Source organism: Diadema antillarum, unplaced genomic scaffold, assembly GCF_040938485.1.
Source record: "Diadema antillarum isolate AM-2024a unplaced genomic scaffold, OU_Dant_1.0 scf00000012, whole genome shotgun sequence".
In the NCBI taxonomy this organism is placed as follows: domain Eukaryota; kingdom Metazoa; phylum Echinodermata; class Echinoidea; order Diadematoida; family Diadematidae; genus Diadema; species Diadema antillarum.
This window is the reverse complement of record NW_027270901.1, coordinates 535071-556269: the sequence shown is the minus strand read 5'-3', so window position 1 is coordinate 556269 and position 21199 is coordinate 535071. Positions and strand designations below refer to the sequence as shown.

The following is a 21199-nucleotide window of genomic DNA, read 5'->3' as shown; positions in this document are numbered from 1 at the left end:
GAGGGTGTTTTAGAAGCCTGCTCTGATGGAATGCAGAAATATACTGTCATCTCCAACTATCAAACCTCCATCCTGCAAAGACGTGTCCCTTTAACCCTATTCTAACTGGGGGGGGGGGGGGGTCAAATTGACCCCCCCCTCGACGTTTCGCGCCACGATTTCGCAACGCGCAAAGATTTTGCCGCGTCGTTTCACGACTTTTTTCATTGAAGTCTCCCGCATATTTTGAGACTAAATTTGCGACGTCCGGGTACACCGTTTTGAAGTTACGTAATGTTTTGCATATGCATGTCAACCAAAAAACAGCTCAAATTCATGATATCGTGTGCAAATCCAATGCAAATTGTGTTTTTGGTTCAGCTTTTAACCATTGAAATTAATTAATTCTAGTGTAGATAAGCCTGAAAAAGTGCCTGCAACAAATTTTGGCAAAAAACAATACAAAACAAAAGGTCGAAAAAACAATAAAATACATAAGAAATTAACAAAACAATAAAAAACAAAAGAAATTGATATCGATTGTGCTATTTTTTTACACGAAAATTGTTTGATGTGTCTTGAGGAATTCTGACACAAAAGTTTAGCAATCCTCCAGTCTTTTTAATGGAGTTATAGGTGAAAATATGATTTCATGCACAAATTTGCATAATTAATTTATTAAAAATAGAAAGGCAATATTTTTCTATTGTATGACCATGTAATCTTGTAGTTGACATCCATCTCTATCTTCAGGCAAAATTTCGCGGCGATCGCGCGATCGGCGGCCGAGATCTGAAGGGGGGGTCAAATTGACCCCCCCTCAGTAAAAACGTGGTCTCAAATAGCCCAGTTAGAATAGGGTTAAGCTACCTTCCCATATGGTTACCAGGAGATCCTCATCTTCTGGAAGGATTTCCTTGTCAAACTCAGAACAAATCCATCATACTTGCAGGAAGGATAAGGGCACTGGAAAGTTTGGTCAGAAAATGACTATCACTGAAGGATGTATAAACTTTTTTCTGACAGTTCAGGAAATTTTAGTCTCTCTTCCATCCATATCGCAACACAGGGAAGCCTCTGGCTCATTCTTCCATCCTAATGGAAACAAATGTCCTTGGAAAAAGTGAAACAACAACCAGAACATTTCGAAGGATGGTAAGTATAACTAGCATGTCTGATTCATTGACCAGTAAGCAACAAGACTTGAGATCAGATGTATGTCAACTTCACAGTAAAGCCCCATCAACGTTCACAGACATGTGCCAGCAAGCTAATATCAAACACTGCATGCTGAAAACACATAAAATCTCACCGTATTTCTATAGTAAAGCTGCTATTCCCTGCAAATTTCACAATGTATACTTCAAATGCATCAGTCACCAGGTCTCCATTATTCACACTAAAACATATCAGTAACATTAGTAAGGCACATACTGGCAAAATTGAGGGAAAAAATGAGACATATTTGTTTCCTACAAACAGATTTACACGACATTCATATTTACGTCCTCTTAAACATTCAAGTCTGGAGCAACAAGCCACACTACAGTTAAACATAAGAGTTTTCATGATTGACGGCACGGCTAAAAACTCAAATTGACGATGCATCAACTGATTTGGCAGCCTCACAGGCTCTGGGGGAAAAAAAATACATGAAAGGTCGCTGACAATCCTTTTTACACCTCCCTCCCATGAGAATTGTGACTGCCAAGATGCTACATGTAACGAGACAATCAAATTTTGGCATTTAGCAATGGACGTGGACCACGACCAAGCATGAGTTTGGAAATACAGGAATCTGACCTCTACAAATGACTTACAAAACCGCAAGTCATAGCAGAGGAGGAACCATGTCATCATCAGGACACCATATCACCATACACTGGACCACTTGTAAGCAGAAAAGTTCCCATATACGTAGTTCAACTGCAAGACACATTCACCACTTCCAAAACCTCCTTTGACTTGCACTATTTTAAACTGTCCTGATATTAATCCCCAAAATGTAATGCTACAGTAATTACACTGATAATGAGCAGTTCCTTGATACCTGAAACACATGTCATCGAGTGGATTTTTTTTCCCTTTCAACTTTCTACTCGTTATTACAGGCATGTGGCTGCTAGTTTGCATTTAGATGGCATTGGTCTGATTATAACAGAGATGGACATGTAATCAAATCATACACTGATCTGTATGAACTAGTGTTTGACTGGAAGTTCAGACAAGACGGAACATCTTCTATGCGCATCCAGCCAGATCTTTTGTTCATGGTGGCACACACTGGAAGACTGCATCCCTTACAACTGAAACATGTACTGCATTTCTTCCCCCTTTTTGTCCATTAAATTGTGAGCATGATATACTGTATAAGCTGTTATTTTTGCGAGGGTTTAATTTTCGCAAATTTCGCGATTCACTGTTTGACCATGAATTCAACAACACACGAAAATCTTGCCATGTGCTAGGAAAATAGTGCACGTACGATAGCCTAGGTGTCAATTCGTGAAAACAACATCTACCAAAAATCACTGCGACCTCTTCATTCGCTAAAATATCTGCACGGAAAAATAACAGCTTGTACAGTAACTCTGAAGCGTTCCAGGGAAACCTCCTTTTAAGGGAATTAAAACAGATGTGAACAGGGTCGGCTTTTGAGGTTTGACGGCATAGACCCCAATAACACAAGCACCAAACACCAGTTATGGGGGTAAACAGAGTGGTAAACGGATACAAGTCTACACTGGTCTGCTCAAGTAAGGTCTATTGTACATGCAATCTTACAACAGGAGGAAAGAAAAATTAAAAAATCACAAAATTGGATAAGGAATGATTGCGTGTAGTTGGTTTAGAGACATCCTATAAATTTCCAAAGAGGTCAAAGAGGTCGGCAACTCCTTCGCTGTCATCCAGGTTGAAGTAGTAATCCTGGTCGTTAGGTGCTGGAGACAATCGCAGAAAGTCTGCGTGAGGAGAAAAAAGTGCACATATTTGTAAATCATTCACACTACGACCTAACTATCTACTTGGGACAGACTGGACAAAATAGTTATACTGGTATTAAACAGAAGAAGAGAGACATAGTAGAGATCAATTAAAGTGACCTTCAAGACAGATTCTATATATGGCTTCCATTCCATCCCCAGCATACTGCATTGGTGGTGGACAAGACAGCAATTTGTAAAGTTACAAACAACTTATGAGCGACTGGTGATCAGTTCTGATGTGCTATACTTATCAGAATTTCCATAATTCAGCACAAGAACTGATCACCAGTCGCTCGTAAGTCGTTCATAACTTTACGAACAGCTTTATGAAACACCCCCCAGGTGCACGCCCCCTCTTTATTATTTTTTTTAAACAGAAGAAATTAAAAAAAAAAATGGGGGCGGCATGTGCGCCCCCCTTTAATTTTGTAAAGGTGCCTCCCCTTTACGGAATTCTTGGATCCGCCCCTGTACGAGAGGTGCACCAGAGTATCATCAGAGGGAATACATTTGTGGATTCTGTTTACATTGCAGTGGCCCAATGACAGAAATTGTCTAATACTGCTGACAAAGCTTTTTCATGATGTGCAAATGCACAAAAAAAAAAAACATCCAGCATAAAAAGTTTCAAGTATTATGCACTCACTATCAAAGAGATTTTTGAACAAATACATGTGTCATCATGCAAAGAAACTGGTTACTAAGTGGTTTATTCTAACATTGCTGCCTACAAGAGTGCATATTTATTAGAAAATTCAGTAACTTACATATTTTCTCCTTTTTTTTCACAGCATTAACATTTATTTCCAAGCCTTAAATTTTGGAAAACTTCACATTTACAGAACATCAGAGACTCTGGCAGCATGTAAAACAATGCATCTCAGGCGGTTGTTTTCTTTTCTTTTTTTAAAAATATAATTATCATTATATGGGAAACATTGTGAAGCAGTGCCTTTAATACAGTTTAAAGCAAGACACTCACGATCTGTGTCAAGGTCGTCAATGAATGTACCCTCCTTGCATGGATTAAACAGCATGTCTGGATGCAAGTCTTTTAGGCTCTCTGAGGAAGAAAATGAAGACAGAGGGAGAAAAAAAAGTTAAATTAGTATGTACTGAGCTTTGAGAAGCCCCACTACAAGTTTCATAATCACAGCAAATGTACAACATTAAACAAAACAGATTATCATTACTTTCTTTTTCTATTCCTCATGACTTCCCACAGAAACAAACACAGACTCATTTGATTAGAGCATGGAATTTCAGCTATCAGATATGTTACACAGATTTGATACCCAGGGTTGCAGGCATCTTTTGTTGGTCAAGGTTAAAGTTCAAGATAAAACTATTTACTAACATGCAGACACATTCAAGGTACAAATTTCATTGAGGGGCTTTTTAACCATTTAACTGACATGAAATCACACTGTGTCTGCAGTACCTCTCGGAGCACAGGCACAGGGGAAAAAATGGCTATGAGATTTTCTATTTTCATTTTCCTTCTTGTCTCAAGAGGAAATAAAACACTGCCTGCAGATATTTGAGAACTCAACAGACACGTAAGACCCAGCAGTTTTGGATTGCGTGTGTGTGTGTGTATGTGTGTGTGTGTGTGTGTGTGTGTGTGTGTGTGTGTGTGTGTGTGTGTGTTTGGAGAGACAGACAGACAGACAGACAGAGCAAAAATAGACAGGAAACAGAGCTAGGCAGAAATTCACAGCTGCTGACATTTACAAAAACAAACCAAAAATGTCACGGGGATCTTTGTGGTGAAAACAGAGAATGTGAAGAGCATAGCAGCTGTAACAGAGAAAACCCTGCAAAATTTCCCATTCTGTTTTCTCATCAAGTGTCCTTTGGCTGAATTATCATTAGAATAATAAGACAAAAATATTTGGGATGATATAAAATTGTACAAATATTCTCATTTGTGAAATCATGAGCAAGCAAAACTCTCCCAGCACTCAGAATTTGTGATATAGTTTTCACTTTTTACGTGACATAATGTCACATAGAGGAAATGTGGAGACTATGCAAATCTATCTGCCACACTCATGATGTAACACTCTTGAAAGAGAATGCAAGGTAAAGAGGCATTAAATATAGAAAGAAAACTAGTGAAATCTGCAACATGACATTACATCCCCTTAATGTGTCACTGCCAATACTGCAAATCGAATACCAATTCTCTTGTGATATGGGGGCTTGATTTTTCCCCCCACATGAAAAATAACATTATTCCTACAGAACTACTAATGGTAATTGTTTCAAAACATACATGTATCACCATCATACTACACACACACACACAATCTGAGTAGAATCATAGGAAGGTGCTGCAAGGTATACATACACCAGGCATACATACATATTTGCCTGTGACAATTTTGTTATGTTTTGAGCAATATTTTTGAATCAGACAATGCTGAATAGCAGTTGTTCAACTATTGTTCAACTTAACGTAAAAATAGTTTCATGACTTCATCACAAAGGAAGATTGTTGCTGACAGTTTGCTCTCTCAAATGTGAGGAAAGTTTTGCTCCGTTCTATTTTTGCGACCACTTTTGGTACCCACACAAATGCTATCAACTTCCGAGTTAGAAGGGCTCAAAAGTTCCATTACCTGGACTGGCTCCATTTAAGCTGTCATCGACCTCCTCCTTGATCTTGATTTCGACATCAGTGACCATGGGCTCTGATGCGGCACTGATGGACACCGGGACAGGATCAACCGGCGGCTGCTGGGTGACCAACCCTGCTGGCTGAGGCTGTGGTACCGCTGCGACAACGTTCCCTGCTGAAGAGACAGCGGAAATTGGCTTGAGATTGACAGCGCATGGTGGGAACTTCAAAGCACTATACTCCCATGCTAACTAGTGATGAAAAGTATTCCACTCTTACAGACCCCTCTCCTCTCTTTCCTGCCCTTACGACTTGCATGTTTGCACCATCTGCAGTCTGAAGTTCTGGAGTTTCTTTTGTGCAGTGTACCGGTACATGTTCTCTAACCTGCCTTAGACGTGATACTATCGACAGTAGCAAACCACATTTTTGGATCAAAATGGCTCAATTCTAAATTTTGTGGCACTCTTTGAATCATCAGCATAAATGTTCATTTTAATTTTCCTTATTGAAATTAAAGGGATGGTATAGTATCGGTGGAGATGAGGATTGGGCTTTTAACTTTTTGCGAGATACCTCGAACCCACTTATGAAATAGTGCAGAGCATACCATTCTCAGAGGAATTCAAAGTTTATTTGATAAATATCGGTCTTGGAATGGCTGAGATATCCAAAAACAAAGTAAAACAAAGCGGTCGTAATAAAAGGTGGATGCTATCTTTTATTAGGATCGCTCTGTTTTGGACATCTCAGCCATTTCAACACCGAATTTTATCAAATAAAGGTTGAATTCCTCTTGGAATTACATGCTCTTTCACATTTCGTAAGAGGTTTCTCATTATATCATCAAAAAATTTAAAAAACCTGAAGTTAGGTCTCAACACAAACTATACAATCCCTTTAAGCTATTAAAGAAATGCTTCTAATCTTAGCAATGATTTCAAAATAATATCTTCCAAACTATGTGCATTGAATGTTAGAGGCAACTCGCGAAAATTTCATGCCGAGAAGAAGGCCGTCAGCTCCAATTCGCGAAAATATTGTGTTTTACAGTATCTTGTTTGCATCTCGTGGGTTGGACAATGATTTTTTGAACACCTCTGTCTTTGGCAAGAAGTACAGGGAAAAGGAAAAGATTGAAGCAGAAGGGAAGGATGGGGGGAGGCATTGATATTATTACCTGATGACTCCGAGGCAACTAGTCTACTCCCTCTTGTAGCCCTCTGGGCAGGAGGGGGTGGCTGTAGGGCGTGGGGAGGTACGGGCACCACCACAGGGCTATTGCTGGACTCGTCTTTGTTGACTAGGAGGACATAGATGGGACCATTGAAGCTTTTCAGGTGCACCATGTACCTCTTCTGATTGTCTAGACCCTGCAAAGACAACAGACTCTATGGTGAAATTCCTGGCTGTACTTCAACAGATTTGTATTTTAAACTCAAAATTTACTGCCTTCCTGACAGTAGGAGTCCTTTACATCCCTATCATCAGCTTCTGCAGTGCCCCACAAGGATTCTTTGTTGACATCTTGCATTCAATGGATACTTTCTCCTTTTTATTTATTTATTTTTTAAGAAAATGAGTTCTTTCGGATATATGTAAACAAAAACTTGTACTAAATATCTGGCTACTGGTGCCCCTGGAATCTATTCTTTTTCCCCATCCAGTGTTGGTTGAAAATGGACTAATACAGGTAAATACAGGGAAATTATCTGGCTCATAACAATTACATGAAACTCATTCAACATATCCATTTATAAAAAGACAGAGTCTGTAAAGATTTTGTCAAGAATGAAAATGAGCGGAGAAAATTCAATTTTTGTTCACTTTCATTCATATTATATATTTCTGGTCACTTTCCCTATGTTTAAATTTATAAGACATTGTACGCTTTACATCTTATTGATTAAACAATACATATTAACAATACACAAAGAAAAAAAAACGTATACATTTTATCTGGTTGTAATGAAATAAATATTTATGGACTGAAAAACTGACAAATTAACTACAAAGAAAAAAAAATGATGCTACACGTTGCATCACTAGGGTAGCAGCATTGGGTATTGAGGTATTTCTCAGAGAGGTGCTTATCTTAGTGATACATTTAATACAATTATAGTTCCTCTATGTGAAACTTTATTACCAGTTTCATTCTACACATCACCATAGTTGCACAACACCTTATTGCTACACCATTCCTTACCCTCTCTGGAACAGGTACTTGAAGCTGTGTTCCTGAAGGTGCTTGTACTGCTAGTAATGTATCTCCCTTGAAACATCGGCACAAATCATCGTGTGTTACATAAGCTAATGTTCCCTGCAGTTAAAGATCATCACAGTTGTGCAAGAAAAGTGAGAATTTTACACAGATACATTCAAAGTCTGCATAAATCATCACCACAGAATGTCTCGGATGCTCTTAACTAACCACTCCACTGAGCAAATCATAGCCAACGACAAAGGGCCAATTGATCATGTTGGATAAAGGTTGACAATTGTCGGATTAAAATTAGGTGGCAATGTGATGTAAACAAGGAAAATTAAAAGTACTTTTTGTTCACAATGGCTATTTCAAAGAAATGTGAGTGCGTGAGTCGTTTTTTTTTTTTTTTTTTTTTTTTTTAATGACAGTGTGATATTGATCATATCCCATGACTTTTAACAAAATAATTGGCCAGAATTTATAATAAGTAGTTTAAATCAATACATGTGATTTGAATTTAATCCATGGACTTAATTCAACTAGCATGAAACAGGCATACTTGTCACATGTGCCTGTCAGCACACTTTTATTACTGGATGTCTATCATACACAATCTGTCACCTACATTTATTCAGACCTAAATCTAATGAATTCCGTCCATTACCAGTACAACCACTGGTATGTCAAATTTTCTTACCTGTAGATGGTGCTGTGATATGACTTTGTTGGCAGTGACATGCTGGGAATGCAAGTTGTTGACTTCAGCAATGAGCCAGAGTCATAGTGCATGGATCATGTGCTATACACTTCAGGGCGTGGCATATAGGCCTATATTTCAGTTTGTGTGTCAATTGCCAAGAGATCTGGAGAGCATTGTAATATTCTTGTTGACATTGGTTGTCTATTAAAGGGACTGTACAGTACTGGTTGAGGTAGGGATTCATGTTTTGAACATTCCTAAGTGAGATAATGAAAAGCCTCTTATGAAATATGCAAGAGCATGTAATTTTAAGAAGGATTCAACGTTTATTTGATGAAAATTGGTTTTCGAATGGCTGAGATATCCAAAAAAGTGCTTATGATAAAAGGCGACATGCCCCAACTTTATTAGTATCTCTTTGTTTCACTTTGTTTATGGATATCTCAGCCATTTCAAAACCGATTTTCTTCGAATAAACTTTTGATACCCCTTAGAACTGCATGCTCTTTGACATCTCATAGAGTGGTTTCTGAATATCTCACAAAACGTTAAAAGCTAAATCTTCACCTCGACCAGAACTGTACACACCCTTTAAGCAAGAGGAATGAATGATTTTGTGTCTTGGATTCTTTCATTGCTTCCCTTGTAAACTAGCAATTGTCTGATTGCAAAACAATCAGCTTGTTACATTGCAACAATGAAAGAAGAATCCATCTGTTGAAAAAATTAGAATCGCAATGCACAAAACACATGATGGAATATTTCCTGCATTTATTCCTATCTAAAATGAGACTGAAACAGCAACAACAATACTCAAACTCTGACAGCATCTGCTTTCTCCCCCATTTTCAACTGCTTCTGGAGAGCAATCACATCTGGACCTTGCAAAACTGGCCAAAAGGATATCTGTGATTTTCGACATCGTCGGTCACGTTGCGAATACTCTGCTGGACCCTAGACCTCTGTTGGTCCAGCTCCTTCTCCTCCTCATCCAGCTGGTCAAGCTCATGCTTCAGTTCATCTACTCGGTCTGATGCCTCCTTGGTGTTACTGCCCGGTCCACCACCCCTGCAAGTGAAAGAGAGCAGAGACAGAATTTTAGGGATGTGTCCCACTGCTGCAACACAGCAAGTCGGTCTACTAGTGTCTTAAAATCAAACAGATTTTTCTCAAGTATACAGTGCATGTCAGGAAAAAAAAAGAAGGTAATCCAACTTTAAAGAACTACCATTTTATAATTGTCAACTATGGAGAGCGCAATGTTGGCTGTGAGGAAAGGGGAACTCTTCCTCTTTCCATTGATACCTAATTGTGTTGACAAATACCAAGCATGACTGAGCACATTGACTTTAAAGACAACAATGACAAGATGCACTTTTTCCAAGTTTGAGCATTATCATTGGAACATTGAATGTCTCCTGACATGGATGAGATCTGTCAGTGGAAGTGGTCAAATAAACAGGTCAGCCTGCACAACTGCACGTTTGTGTTTGTGTTTTTCTCTTACTTTTTATAGTCCATAACCTTCAACATGGCCACCTGTCGCATAACCTGGTCCCACCAACAAAGGCCATCCCACACCATCCATCTTTCTCTGTTCATATTCAACACAGAGCTTGCAGTGACATGCAATACGAACAGAGAAAAATTGTGTGGGTTGGCCTTTGTGGGAGTGACCAGGTCATCCAACAGGTGGCCATGTTGGAGGTTCTACCCTAAACACAAACCTGCAGTCATGCGGTCACATATATCCTCAGTTCTCCAAGGTACATGGAATATACAAGCATGACTTCTGAAAAAGTGACATACTTACTTCCATTGAATACTATTTTTAGATTTCTTCTCTATCAGTCCAATGCCTTCAAGAACATTTGTGATGTCATATATCCTTCGTTTCTGTCTCACTGCTAATTGGTCTGCAGCCTGCAAAAAAACAAACAACATAACTAGATGAATAAAAAAATTAATAAATAAAATTGCTTGTACAAGAGTAACATTTTTCATTTCCTAATCTCTTATGAGGTTCTGCATCCTGGGCCCTGTCGCATAAAAAGATGAAATCAAACTTAAGTCAGAAAATCAATCATTTGCAATTCACCAGGCATCAGCCAATCACGATTGAGTATTTCAGAGACTTATGTTTAATTTTCTGAATTATGTTTGATCTTACCTTTTATGCAAAAGGGCCCTGGGTTACCAAACAAGAGACCCGCAGGTCTAGCGCTCACCTGAGTATCGCAAGTTCATCTTTCACACAGTCACTAATCTAAGTTACACACAGCTCTACCAAAATTTGACCTGGCATTCTCAAATAGAAGATGAAAATGTACAATGAGGGCCTAAATTCGGACCCCCCCCCCCCTACTCATAGTATCAATTTTAGCTCTATCACTTCTGGTTCTAGAGAAGAGCACTTTTTTTAAATTCCTTAATGGGGGGGGGGGGGATTGGACTGGGGCCCCCCTGGAGGCTCCCTGGTTCCCATTTAAACAAATTGAGATTGTAACCCCCTAGGGATGCTACCTGCCAAGTTTGGTGAACATCCATCATGAGGTTTTCAACACGATGAAAATGTACAATTTAGGCCCCAATTCGGACCTCCCCACCCTCCCCCCTGCCTGCAAGGGGGCACCCCTGGATCTGCTATGAACAAACTTGAAACTACAGTCATTAATGTACTAACTCATAGTATCAACTTAGCTCTATTCCTTCTGATTCCATAGATTTTTAAAGATTCCTCAATTTTGGGAGGTTTGGGTCCCTTGGGGCCCTCCAGGTGGGACACAATGCCCATTTGAACAAATTGAGATCCTAACCCCTGATGCTACCTGCCAAGTTCGATGAAAATCCATCACAAGGTTTTCAAGAAGAAGATGAAAATGTACAATATAGGCCCCATTTGGACCCCCCCCCCTCCAATATGCATTTACATATACAAAATAGTGGGACAACAATCGTGATCCAAATCTCCCGATTTTTTGCAAGTGTTCACATTGATAGAAATATCCCGCCAATTGGCGTACACAGTACGCTTCACTGCGTGCAGTTCTCTTTGCCCTTTGTTCTTGCATGTCACAGTGGCATGGTGCACATGCTGTTGTGATGTGCATTTTGAATGACGGGATATAAAATCTCAAGATTATTTGATCCAGCGTTCACATGGTCACTGCAAGGCAAATTATCAAGATAATTCAGAAATAATGCACGATTTCTTGGGATTGCATTGCGGTGATGATTGGATGATTGGTGAGATTTTTATGTCCACACGGGCAAAAAATCTGGAGATTTTGATCGCAATGCAAATCACGAGATTTGTATCCCTCTAATTCGCGTACGTGTGAATCTCACAAATGACATTACAGTGGTATCCATAAATCTATTTCCTGCTCAAAATGCTGTATACTGTAAATTGTTAAATACTGTATTCAATGTCAACAGACTCTGACATGGAACATTCTTCCAGATATAATATTGGAATGAGGGCAATTTTTCAGTTGCCAATTGTTAATGCAAAATTTTGAGTGGTTCTACAATAAGGTGTAATGACGGCGGACTGGAATGCTTTTATCTAATAGGCAACATACAGTGAATTGGGCTATTTGCTTTTGTAGCAGTATACCAGATTTATCTCTCAGAGTGAGCCACAGAATCTCACCCTAAGCACAACTCAAGGGCACTTGCTTGTTAGGACATACATGCCTGCTTGCCTGGCTAGACAGATATCTGTTAAGTGCCTTGGTATATATGGTGTGCAGCACTTTTCTACATGACAGTCAGTGGAGTGTGTTATGACAAGAGAGATCACATGTCAAACAAACACTCCCCAAAGCCTTGCAACACAGACCTCCAGTACAAAGTTCTAAATATTTTCTGTTTTTTTTTTTCTTTTTCCTCCAACTGATTAAATGACATTCCCATGTATTCTTACAATCCAGTAAGAATTGCAATGTGCATACCACAATGCAGGATTTCATGATCAAGAGGTTTCATGCAAATGGCTGTATGAAATGACAAGAGTTATAAATGTCATAGTCTTTACCGGTAATTTCCTTCATATTTCACTGTTAAAAAATGGCTTAACTTGAGTTGACTTGTTCTTAAAAGAGAATTTTTGAGTTTTCAAATGGGTGTGTAATGATTAACCAACAAGACAAAATATAATCCTCTCTTCTCTCTTTCTTCTTATCTTAATATCATTTGAAGCGTGTCATGTTGTTCAAGACGATTGTACAGTATGTCCCCCAAAAAATTACAACGGGACCCCCCGCAATGATATCTTTAAAAATACCGTAGTGAATCGATCTAAATACAAATTCAGGGTATGAAACTATAACTCATTGCCCACATCTTACAGAAAACCCCATTCGACTTGCTTCAGTGGTCAAAGAGAAATGAACAATTTTGTAGAGGATGTTGGGAATCTCTTTTGTCCAAGTTCTGTCTTTTATTCACACACTAGAGCATTGAATTGCTAAAATTGGAAAAATTAGACTCATGACATGCTTTACAACAATCTACATTTCTCTGTGACCGCTTAACCAAATTGAATGAGGTTTTCTGCAAAATAGAGCTAAGATGTTATATTTTAAGGCCCCGAAGTAGCACTTAGACAGGTCGATCATTTTGGATGTTATCAATTCGAAAATTTGATTGTAATTTTTGAGGGACATACTGCAGTATGTCCCACAAAAATTACAATAAGATTTTTGCATTGATAACATCCAATATGATTTTATTTTTTTAATGCTACTTCAGGGTCTTAAAATATAACATCATAGCTCTATTTTGCAGAAATCCCCATTCGATTTACTTAAGCGGTCACAGAGAAATGGGGATTGTAGTAAAGCATGTCATGAGTCTGATTTCTTTCAAGTTTAGTACGTCGATGATTTTGTGTGTGAACAATAGACAGAACTTGGACAAAAGAGATTCCCGACATCCTCTGCAAAATTCTTCATTTCTCTTTGACCACGGAAGCAAAACGAATGGGGTTTTCTGTAAGATGTGGGCAATGAGTTATAGTTTCATACCCTGAATTTGTATTTAGATTGATGCAATATTTTTAAAGATATCATTGCGTAGGGCCCCGTTGTAATTTTTTTTGGGACTTACGGTATTTTGTGTGCTTATATACCATGTTGCAGATATTCAAAATATATGTTTTAATATTGAAGGACAGACTGTGCACCAGAGGTTTTCAAAAGTCATCTTTACTCAGAATCGACGTTCAAGAAGTTGGTCTATTCTTCAAAAAACTAGCTGATAATAACTTGTGTGTGTGTGTATGTGTGTGTGTGTGCGTGTGTAAACAATGAACCTTGCTGGAAAACTGCAATACAATTTAGTATGACATGCTATTTTACTAGTGGCTACCAGTGCCATTGCATTAAATGCATATTGCAGCTTATATAATTTGCATACCGTGGGGTAATTGTGAAAAAAAAAGGGGGATGGCAAAAGATAAACATTTTTAAATATCATTGTTAAAGCTCAAAGAAAAGACCAAAATAACCACCTCAGCTATATTCTGTGCTAGTTTTTGCAGTATCTAGTCCCTATCCATCACAAAGACAATCCCAGTTCTATCATTCTGAGGAAAGGCCTTCACTTCCTACCCGTACAATATATAGTACCAGCTTATGAAAAGAATCTAATATTCACAGTTGAAAAGGGACACACAAACTGTAACTTCTTCTTCTCAGTGAACTATAACAAATCATAAGATATTTCTAAATTTAATAACAGACCTAAATAATGGATAACAGGAATACAATTTTTGAATTGCTCTGGGTAAATCACATATACAACAGCTTGAAATGACAATTTATGCACTATAAACAAAGATATTGCACTGCACACAATTATTTTTTTTTAGTGTCAGAATAATCTAAACTTATCATCTTATGCTCAAGTCCATTTCAACAAACTTTGCTCATCACTGTGATATCTCATTCCCATATAAATGCACGCTCTTATCAATATGCCAGCTCAGAGGACTAGAGATTTTTCTATTATTTTCTCATCACAAAAAAACAAACAAACAAAAGAAACTGTACAAGCTGGAACTGTTGCATGCTGACATTTTCATGAATGGCTACTTGTTGAGATACTTCTGTAAGTCACTAATTTTGCACTTGCAAAGGTCTACTAATTGTTATTTCACCTGTCACAAAATAAATAAGAATGAGTTACAAGTGACAATACTCCAAACCATAGTACTATCTTTACTTGATGATTACCTGTACCTAAACAAATAGGGTGTTCTGCATTCATGGTGCTGTGTACAAAGTACTGGCATCTTGTTATGCCCCATGGGCCCAAATATTAACACTGAGTAAATAATGGCCCTTGCAGCCCGCTAGACTTACAGGAGTTACTTTAAAAACCAGAAACATTCGCGGCATGAAATTTTTTTGAATTGGAGCTGAAGGCATTTTTCGCAGAATGAATCTTTCGCAAATTGCCACTGGTATTCAGTGCATTGGGTAAACAAACACTTTTGTGAATCTTGGCTCCACACAAAATTTGCCAAAGTTTCATGTTATTGTACACCATCTATCAATGAAAATCTCTGGTTTAACAGTAGACTTACTAGCTACATTGTGCGTGTGATCCAGCACTGGCATGGCTTGATTTTTTTTTCTGTGTTTTTGAAATTCTTGCTTATCTTTATATTTGTTCTTTGTTTTTGTGGTTTAAAGGTGATTCCATGCTATGTACAGAATTACGCCTGTGCTTGCGCAAGCTTGCTCTAAAAATCCCACAGCTTGCATGGCTTGCACACTGTCTGCACTGGATGCAGTGGGACGCTTGCACAAAAGGCGCCCCAAGGCTAGTGGATGGCAGAATTCATGGAGAAAGTGAACCTCTGTAATACTGGAACCTACAAAGTGATAAGTTTGCTGACAAATTTGAGTAGATCTACCCAGCTACTCTATCAGTGTGGAACAGTAGTTTGAAATATATACACAAGATCAGGTTAGTTCTGATTTTATTCTCCTCCATACAAATATTTGTAAAATGATGTCAGACTTCACTTTCAAGGGCTGATTTGTGCATGGAGAGGCGAGAGCCACAGAAAAGAAGCACCAAAAATGTTGAGTTGGATCATCAGGCCAACAGGTGCGGCAGCCCTGCATTGAGCGAACCCACTGGCACCTGGTTTAGGTGGGTTGCTGCACATTGGTCGATTGAAACTTGATTTTTGTCAAAAAGCACACAGATTTTTTTTCTTCTTTTTATCATGGAGTGTGGACATGTGTGCAGGGAATAATTTTCCTGGTATTGCATCGCAATTTGCTATGCATTTTTACACCACTGCTATACAAACTAACTTTTGTGTAGCAGTTTTCTTCCATAGAAGTGTACAGGATAAAAATATAAATGAAATGTTCATAAGCTGAAACTGCTAATCAAATATGAGTTGGAAAATTATTCCCTGTGTGTGTGTAACAAAAAAAAAAAAAAAAAAAATCACTGTGGGAACTTGCGACAATTTATATGTCAGATGTGAGTTGGATGATAAGTGAACAGGAAGCCTCCCTCCTGATGAGTATCTCACCCCAAGGGCCTCATAAGCACCCAAGCCACGCTCATGAGGAGGAGGGATTCTTATATGAGCCGGAGCCCCCCTCATGAGCAGGTTTCCTGGACTGACATTTGGTTCTGGAAATCCCTGCCAATCTGAAACTGACTCTGTGACTGGATTTAACTTAGTAAACCGCATGATGTGAACAGTTGCTGCCTCAACAATGATTTCTGTCACAATGATAACAATAATTCACAATATTAATAACAGAGTAAAATACCCCGTTTGCAGCAGTTTGAGGGTTTTTCCACACTGTAAACAAATTGGGCAAATTATTTTCAACCATTTCATATGATATAGACTAGATTATTGATACGCACTATTGTCATCACAAAAATATGACCAATGACAAATGAAGTGGTCAAGATTGACCCAGGTCTGCCAACATTCCCACATCCAAATCAGGGAGATTCCACACAGCAATCAGGGAGATATCTGTGTGTTACATGCATTTAAACGGGCGAAAATAATTCCCAAATCAGGGAGATTTTAATATTCTCTTATTCAGACATGAACACATTCTGACATTTTCAAGGAGAGTCCTGCAGAATCAGGGAGACTTAGCAGCTCTGCAAACCCGGCACCTCGTTTGCCGAAATACGGCAGTAGTAGGTAGGCTTGCGGCATGATGTACAATTCCTATGCAAAATGCGCGTGCTCCACAATCTTCTGCTGAATGCCTTCACATGGCTCGGGAACGTTGCATAAGCGCCAAGTCCCATTGTGAAAGCACGTGAAAATAGCTGGTGCACATGCACCGAATGCAAACAGGGCAGGGATCGCAATTCTGCCAGTGTTGTTGATGTCTTTCTTGTATTTTTTTCTCATTTTTTTAATGGTAACATCCACTTACTGAAAAAATGGGGGCCCACGTTAGTTTTCTAAATCCACGAACATCACTACCTCATCAGGAAAAAAAAAAAAAAATCACTTTTGTCAAGAGATTGTGCTCATTTTATCAGTTGATTTTTGTAGATTGGTAGTGTGCTAGAAAATGTGTGGTTACATGTATAAAGTGTGTCGCTGTGTTTAGTGGCATTTATATACAGATATGGTATAGACCTTATGTATTGACGTCATCACTCGCTTGACAACCAATCGCGACGCCATCTTAGAGGGCAAGCGAAGTCCTTGACAACACACGCGTGCAGCTAGCTACAATGTATATGCTTTTCTTACACGCATTACCAGCGATTGCGATTGCCTCACTCGCCGCCAGTCCCCAGGCCAGTTGTTCGTCTCTACAACTGTTCGGTATTCTACATTTTAGACCCGACCTCTTTTTTGCCCCAATATACATGCACCTGCTGAAGCATCTATTTGCTCAATCAAAGAGGAAAAAAAAACAGGGACAGAATGGCTACTATGTCAAAACTGTCAAAATATGTAGTGGAGTTGACCTATACAAACCGAAGGCAATGATGCTGGCTCCTGTAGGATGCGCTGCCAGCGGTCGCGCACAGATCAAACGTTACGATAAACCAAATTTCAGACAGTTTTTTTACATTCAAACAAGTTTGACATGACATGACACATTATGCAGCAATATTTGGGGTAACTTTCTCACATTGTGCAATCGAAATACTCACAGTAACTAGAGTATTCCTAGTTTATATGATATCGCAGAAATTTATATCCATATCGCAACATCGCCGTTCGCTAGCTGTAAGTCGCCATTTTGAATCTGTTAGCCAATCACATGCGAGGTGCGTGCGTTAATAAAAAACACAAAGAAATCTACCTCGCACATGATTGGCTAACGGATTCATATGTTGAAGAGCTGTTACGACTGCTGGTAGTTGCATCTTTTTTCATGAAAATTCTACCAAAATGTTGGATACTGCTGTATATCATTAATCTGGTGAGTGCAATGCATACCTGAAATGTTGATTTTGCTATACAAGTTTAAATTTGCCGATCTAGGGCTGTGAATTAGACGCAATCGAGAAGGGTGAGGTACCTCACCCAATTCTCCATAGAGACAGTGGTTAAGAGCTTCCTCAACAGCGATGTATACGTTAGTAGCAGCTTCCATCTGTCTATGGAGGAGAGCGATAACGTCAAAAAAAATAATAAAAGACTCCTCCGGACAGATGGATCTTTCTGTCTTGTTGCATGCCAGCTACAAGCAGATCTTGAAAATCAAGACAGTAAAAGAAACGTCAATGCTGTGTGTAAATGCACATAGGGCCTATCTCGCGTATAAAAGAAAGCTCTAGCAACGCTTTGCTTGCCCTCTGAGGGAGGGCGCCCTTCAGTTGCTAAGACCGTGTGACATCATATGCATAAGGTCTATTGCTGGACAGCATGGTAATTCCAGACACGTACATTTTTGCGCACTAATGACATTCAATATGCGCGAGACTTTGCAGATTAAGACTTTGTAGATTAGCCTCATAGAACGCTGTATGGGCCGAAATCGCAAAAAACATGAAGAAATTCACATTTTACCCCAAATTTAGAAGTTGTCGATTTTTCTCAAGGTTTTATCACGTGAACTGTTCAATATGTTCAAGTTAGACATTTTACCATAAAATACGAAATTTGAGCCTCATTTGCCGATTTTTCTTTGTCGTCCACTTGGTAAGAATGTGTACCCGTACAGTGAATCGTGGGTATGAATTGTTTTCTGGCACAGGGAGGGATAAGGTGCGACAGACATCGATTATTCCATTACGAAAATCATGTCCGAAATTATAATGCGATTATACACCGCGCAAAAAAGACGACTTTTTGGAGAGGGGTATATTTGAAGTTTATCCTCCAAAAATCGGAGTGAATAATTTTCATAATTTTGCCGAATTTGTAATTTTCAGGACATTGTGAATAACTGGTGCTATTTTTGACCGAAATTTCATCTTCCGAGTACGGAATTCTGAGCCACAAAAAAAAAAGCGTGCGCTGATACGATCAACTCTCCTATATTTAATACCGATGTTGAACCTGCCGTGAACGAGCGCTCAGCCGCAAACTGCCACAGTTTCTCTCCAGCCGCTAGCACATTTATTATCACATGAACATGAAACAGACACCTCTTAGTCTAAGCGCTGGGGGGAAGATAACTACACGCAGCGCTGTCGCAAATCGCGACAGCGCTGCACCCCTTTTCCTTCGCGGACGTTGTTATCGCGCTTATATCGTTCACTGTTTCCTTCATGAATATCTTTATTAATCGTGGAAAACTAAAATATAAGGAACTATCGTAATCTATGATCATCATTCAATAACCGGTATGCGATTTTTTGTTTAATTACGTCTAAGACTTACCGAAATCTATGGCTGAAATCAGGTCTGTAAACGTCCTTACTGCTTCACTCCTCATCTGCGTGTTGTACACTGTATGAATAGCATTCACTCTCGTATACTACAACGTAGGTAGTCGCAGATAGTCGGATGACCCCGACTAAAAAAGTTCAAATCATTGCCGGTGCAGCACGCGCGGATCTACTACAAGCTTTACGTAACACATGAAACGCACGGGCGTACGTAAAAAGCAACCACTTCTGAATGCGCATGCGTGGTAGTTTGTTGCTTTTGTGAAGCTCTCGAAGGAAAAGATGCCACGGCACGATCTACTCCGAAAAATTCAACAATAAGGTCTGGATACCAACAAAACGCCGAATTTAACTCAACCATCAGGAAAATACGCTGTAGGTAAGTGTTGACAATTATTTTACTCTTAAAATCATACCAAATAAAAGGTATTTTATGTGATTTTGCTGTCAACAGTGACGGTCGTTGACAACGTTGAAACACTAACTCATGTCAGACCCTGTTCACAGTGTCTGGTCAGGCTAGGGGGAAGAAAAAAAAAAGGAAGAAGAAAGAAAGAAGAAGATACAATTTCAGAGATGGTTGTGAGTGGACCCTGAAGAACTGTATTTGTATAGACACATCTATATCATTATTTAGCCATACCACTGTTCAATAAACAAATAGGTTTAAATAACATTTGTCTAACATTATTATTTTATTGAGTCTAGCTTATTAATCATATTAGACAGTCTAGGCCCTGGTTCTGCCCTGCTGATCTGATAGAGTGGATTATACAGCATTGTTACAGGGCAGAGTTCAAGATCTAACATTGTTATATTCCATTCTATTTCTACCGTAATTCTGTGCCATAATAGTGATAGATAAGTCATAGACTAACTCTTATCAATGGGGCATAACTTGATATTTCTGGCAGTTAAAATCCAAACAGGACTTCACATCAAATGCGGGGATGTAGAATCAGTTGCACAAAGAGGTATACCCTCTAGAGACGTGAACATTGTCATTGATTGGACCAACTCTCAACATTCCGATACACACACGGCCTTGGACGGCGGAGGAGTGTAAATCGAGACTACCTGTTGTGTTGCTGTCTATTTAAAATCCGTGATCAATGTACGAACACAGCGATGAATGGTTGATTCAATGGCGAGGCGCACGCAGAGTGCATGCACAATGTCCTGCACAAACGCAGAACTCACGAGCACACCGCGAACGACGCGATGTAGGGCATTTGCCCCACTACTATGCGCGATACCACAGGAAAACCGAGCTAAATCGTAGCAAAGGACACCTCTGTTTACGCTAAAAATTGCTCACTTACTTGTTTAAGATCTAATACCCCATCTGGTGCTTCTTGAAGGAGCCCAACAAATTTTGTGGTGAGCAAGCCCAAGCTCTTTTCGTGTCTGCTCAGCGGCGTGTCTACAAGAGCAGCCATGCTTTCTCTCTACGGCCGAACCGTTATTGGCCCTCGTCAGTGTGCCGTTCGTTCGAAGTGTGTTTGATTGTGCATTGGGCATTGCACACACAGTATCGACCCGACGCATGCGATGCCTGCGGAGCGTGGGACAGTAGATGGCAGCAGAGCAAATTATTTGCGCTTGGCTAGCGTCATGTGTCGTCAGGGTGACGGGGTGACGAGGTGACGAGTACACGAATCTCGGCTTTCAACATTTTGGGTTTCTCTCATTTTTTACCAAACTGTGCACGAACTGAAGCAATCGACTTGATACATACCTGCTTTACGAGTCATGCGAACCTTGAACCTTGAACCTTGAAGTATTAATCCCTTTCAGCAGCTCCTTGGAACTATCCCGGGATGGTGTCCTCTCTCAATGTC

General features: G+C 39.4%; 1 protein-coding gene across 1 annotated transcript; it reads right to left on the bottom strand.

Moving 5' to 3' along the window:
• Positions 1-843: 843 nt before the first annotated feature.
• Positions 844-20803, bottom strand: LOC139720882 (transcription factor E2F5-like). The gene is made up of 8 exons (XM_071632214.1): positions 20681-20803; positions 10309-10418; positions 9402-9563; positions 7796-7904; positions 6686-6962; positions 5591-5746; positions 3943-4029; positions 844-2942 (listed from the first exon to the last, which is right to left on the bottom strand). The coding sequence occupies exons 1-8, from the start codon at positions 20795-20797 to the stop codon at positions 2839-2841; spliced, it is 1122 nt and encodes a 373-aa protein (XP_071488315.1). The 5' UTR covers positions 20798-20803; the 3' UTR covers positions 844-2838.
• Positions 20804-21199: the final 396 nt, after the last annotated feature.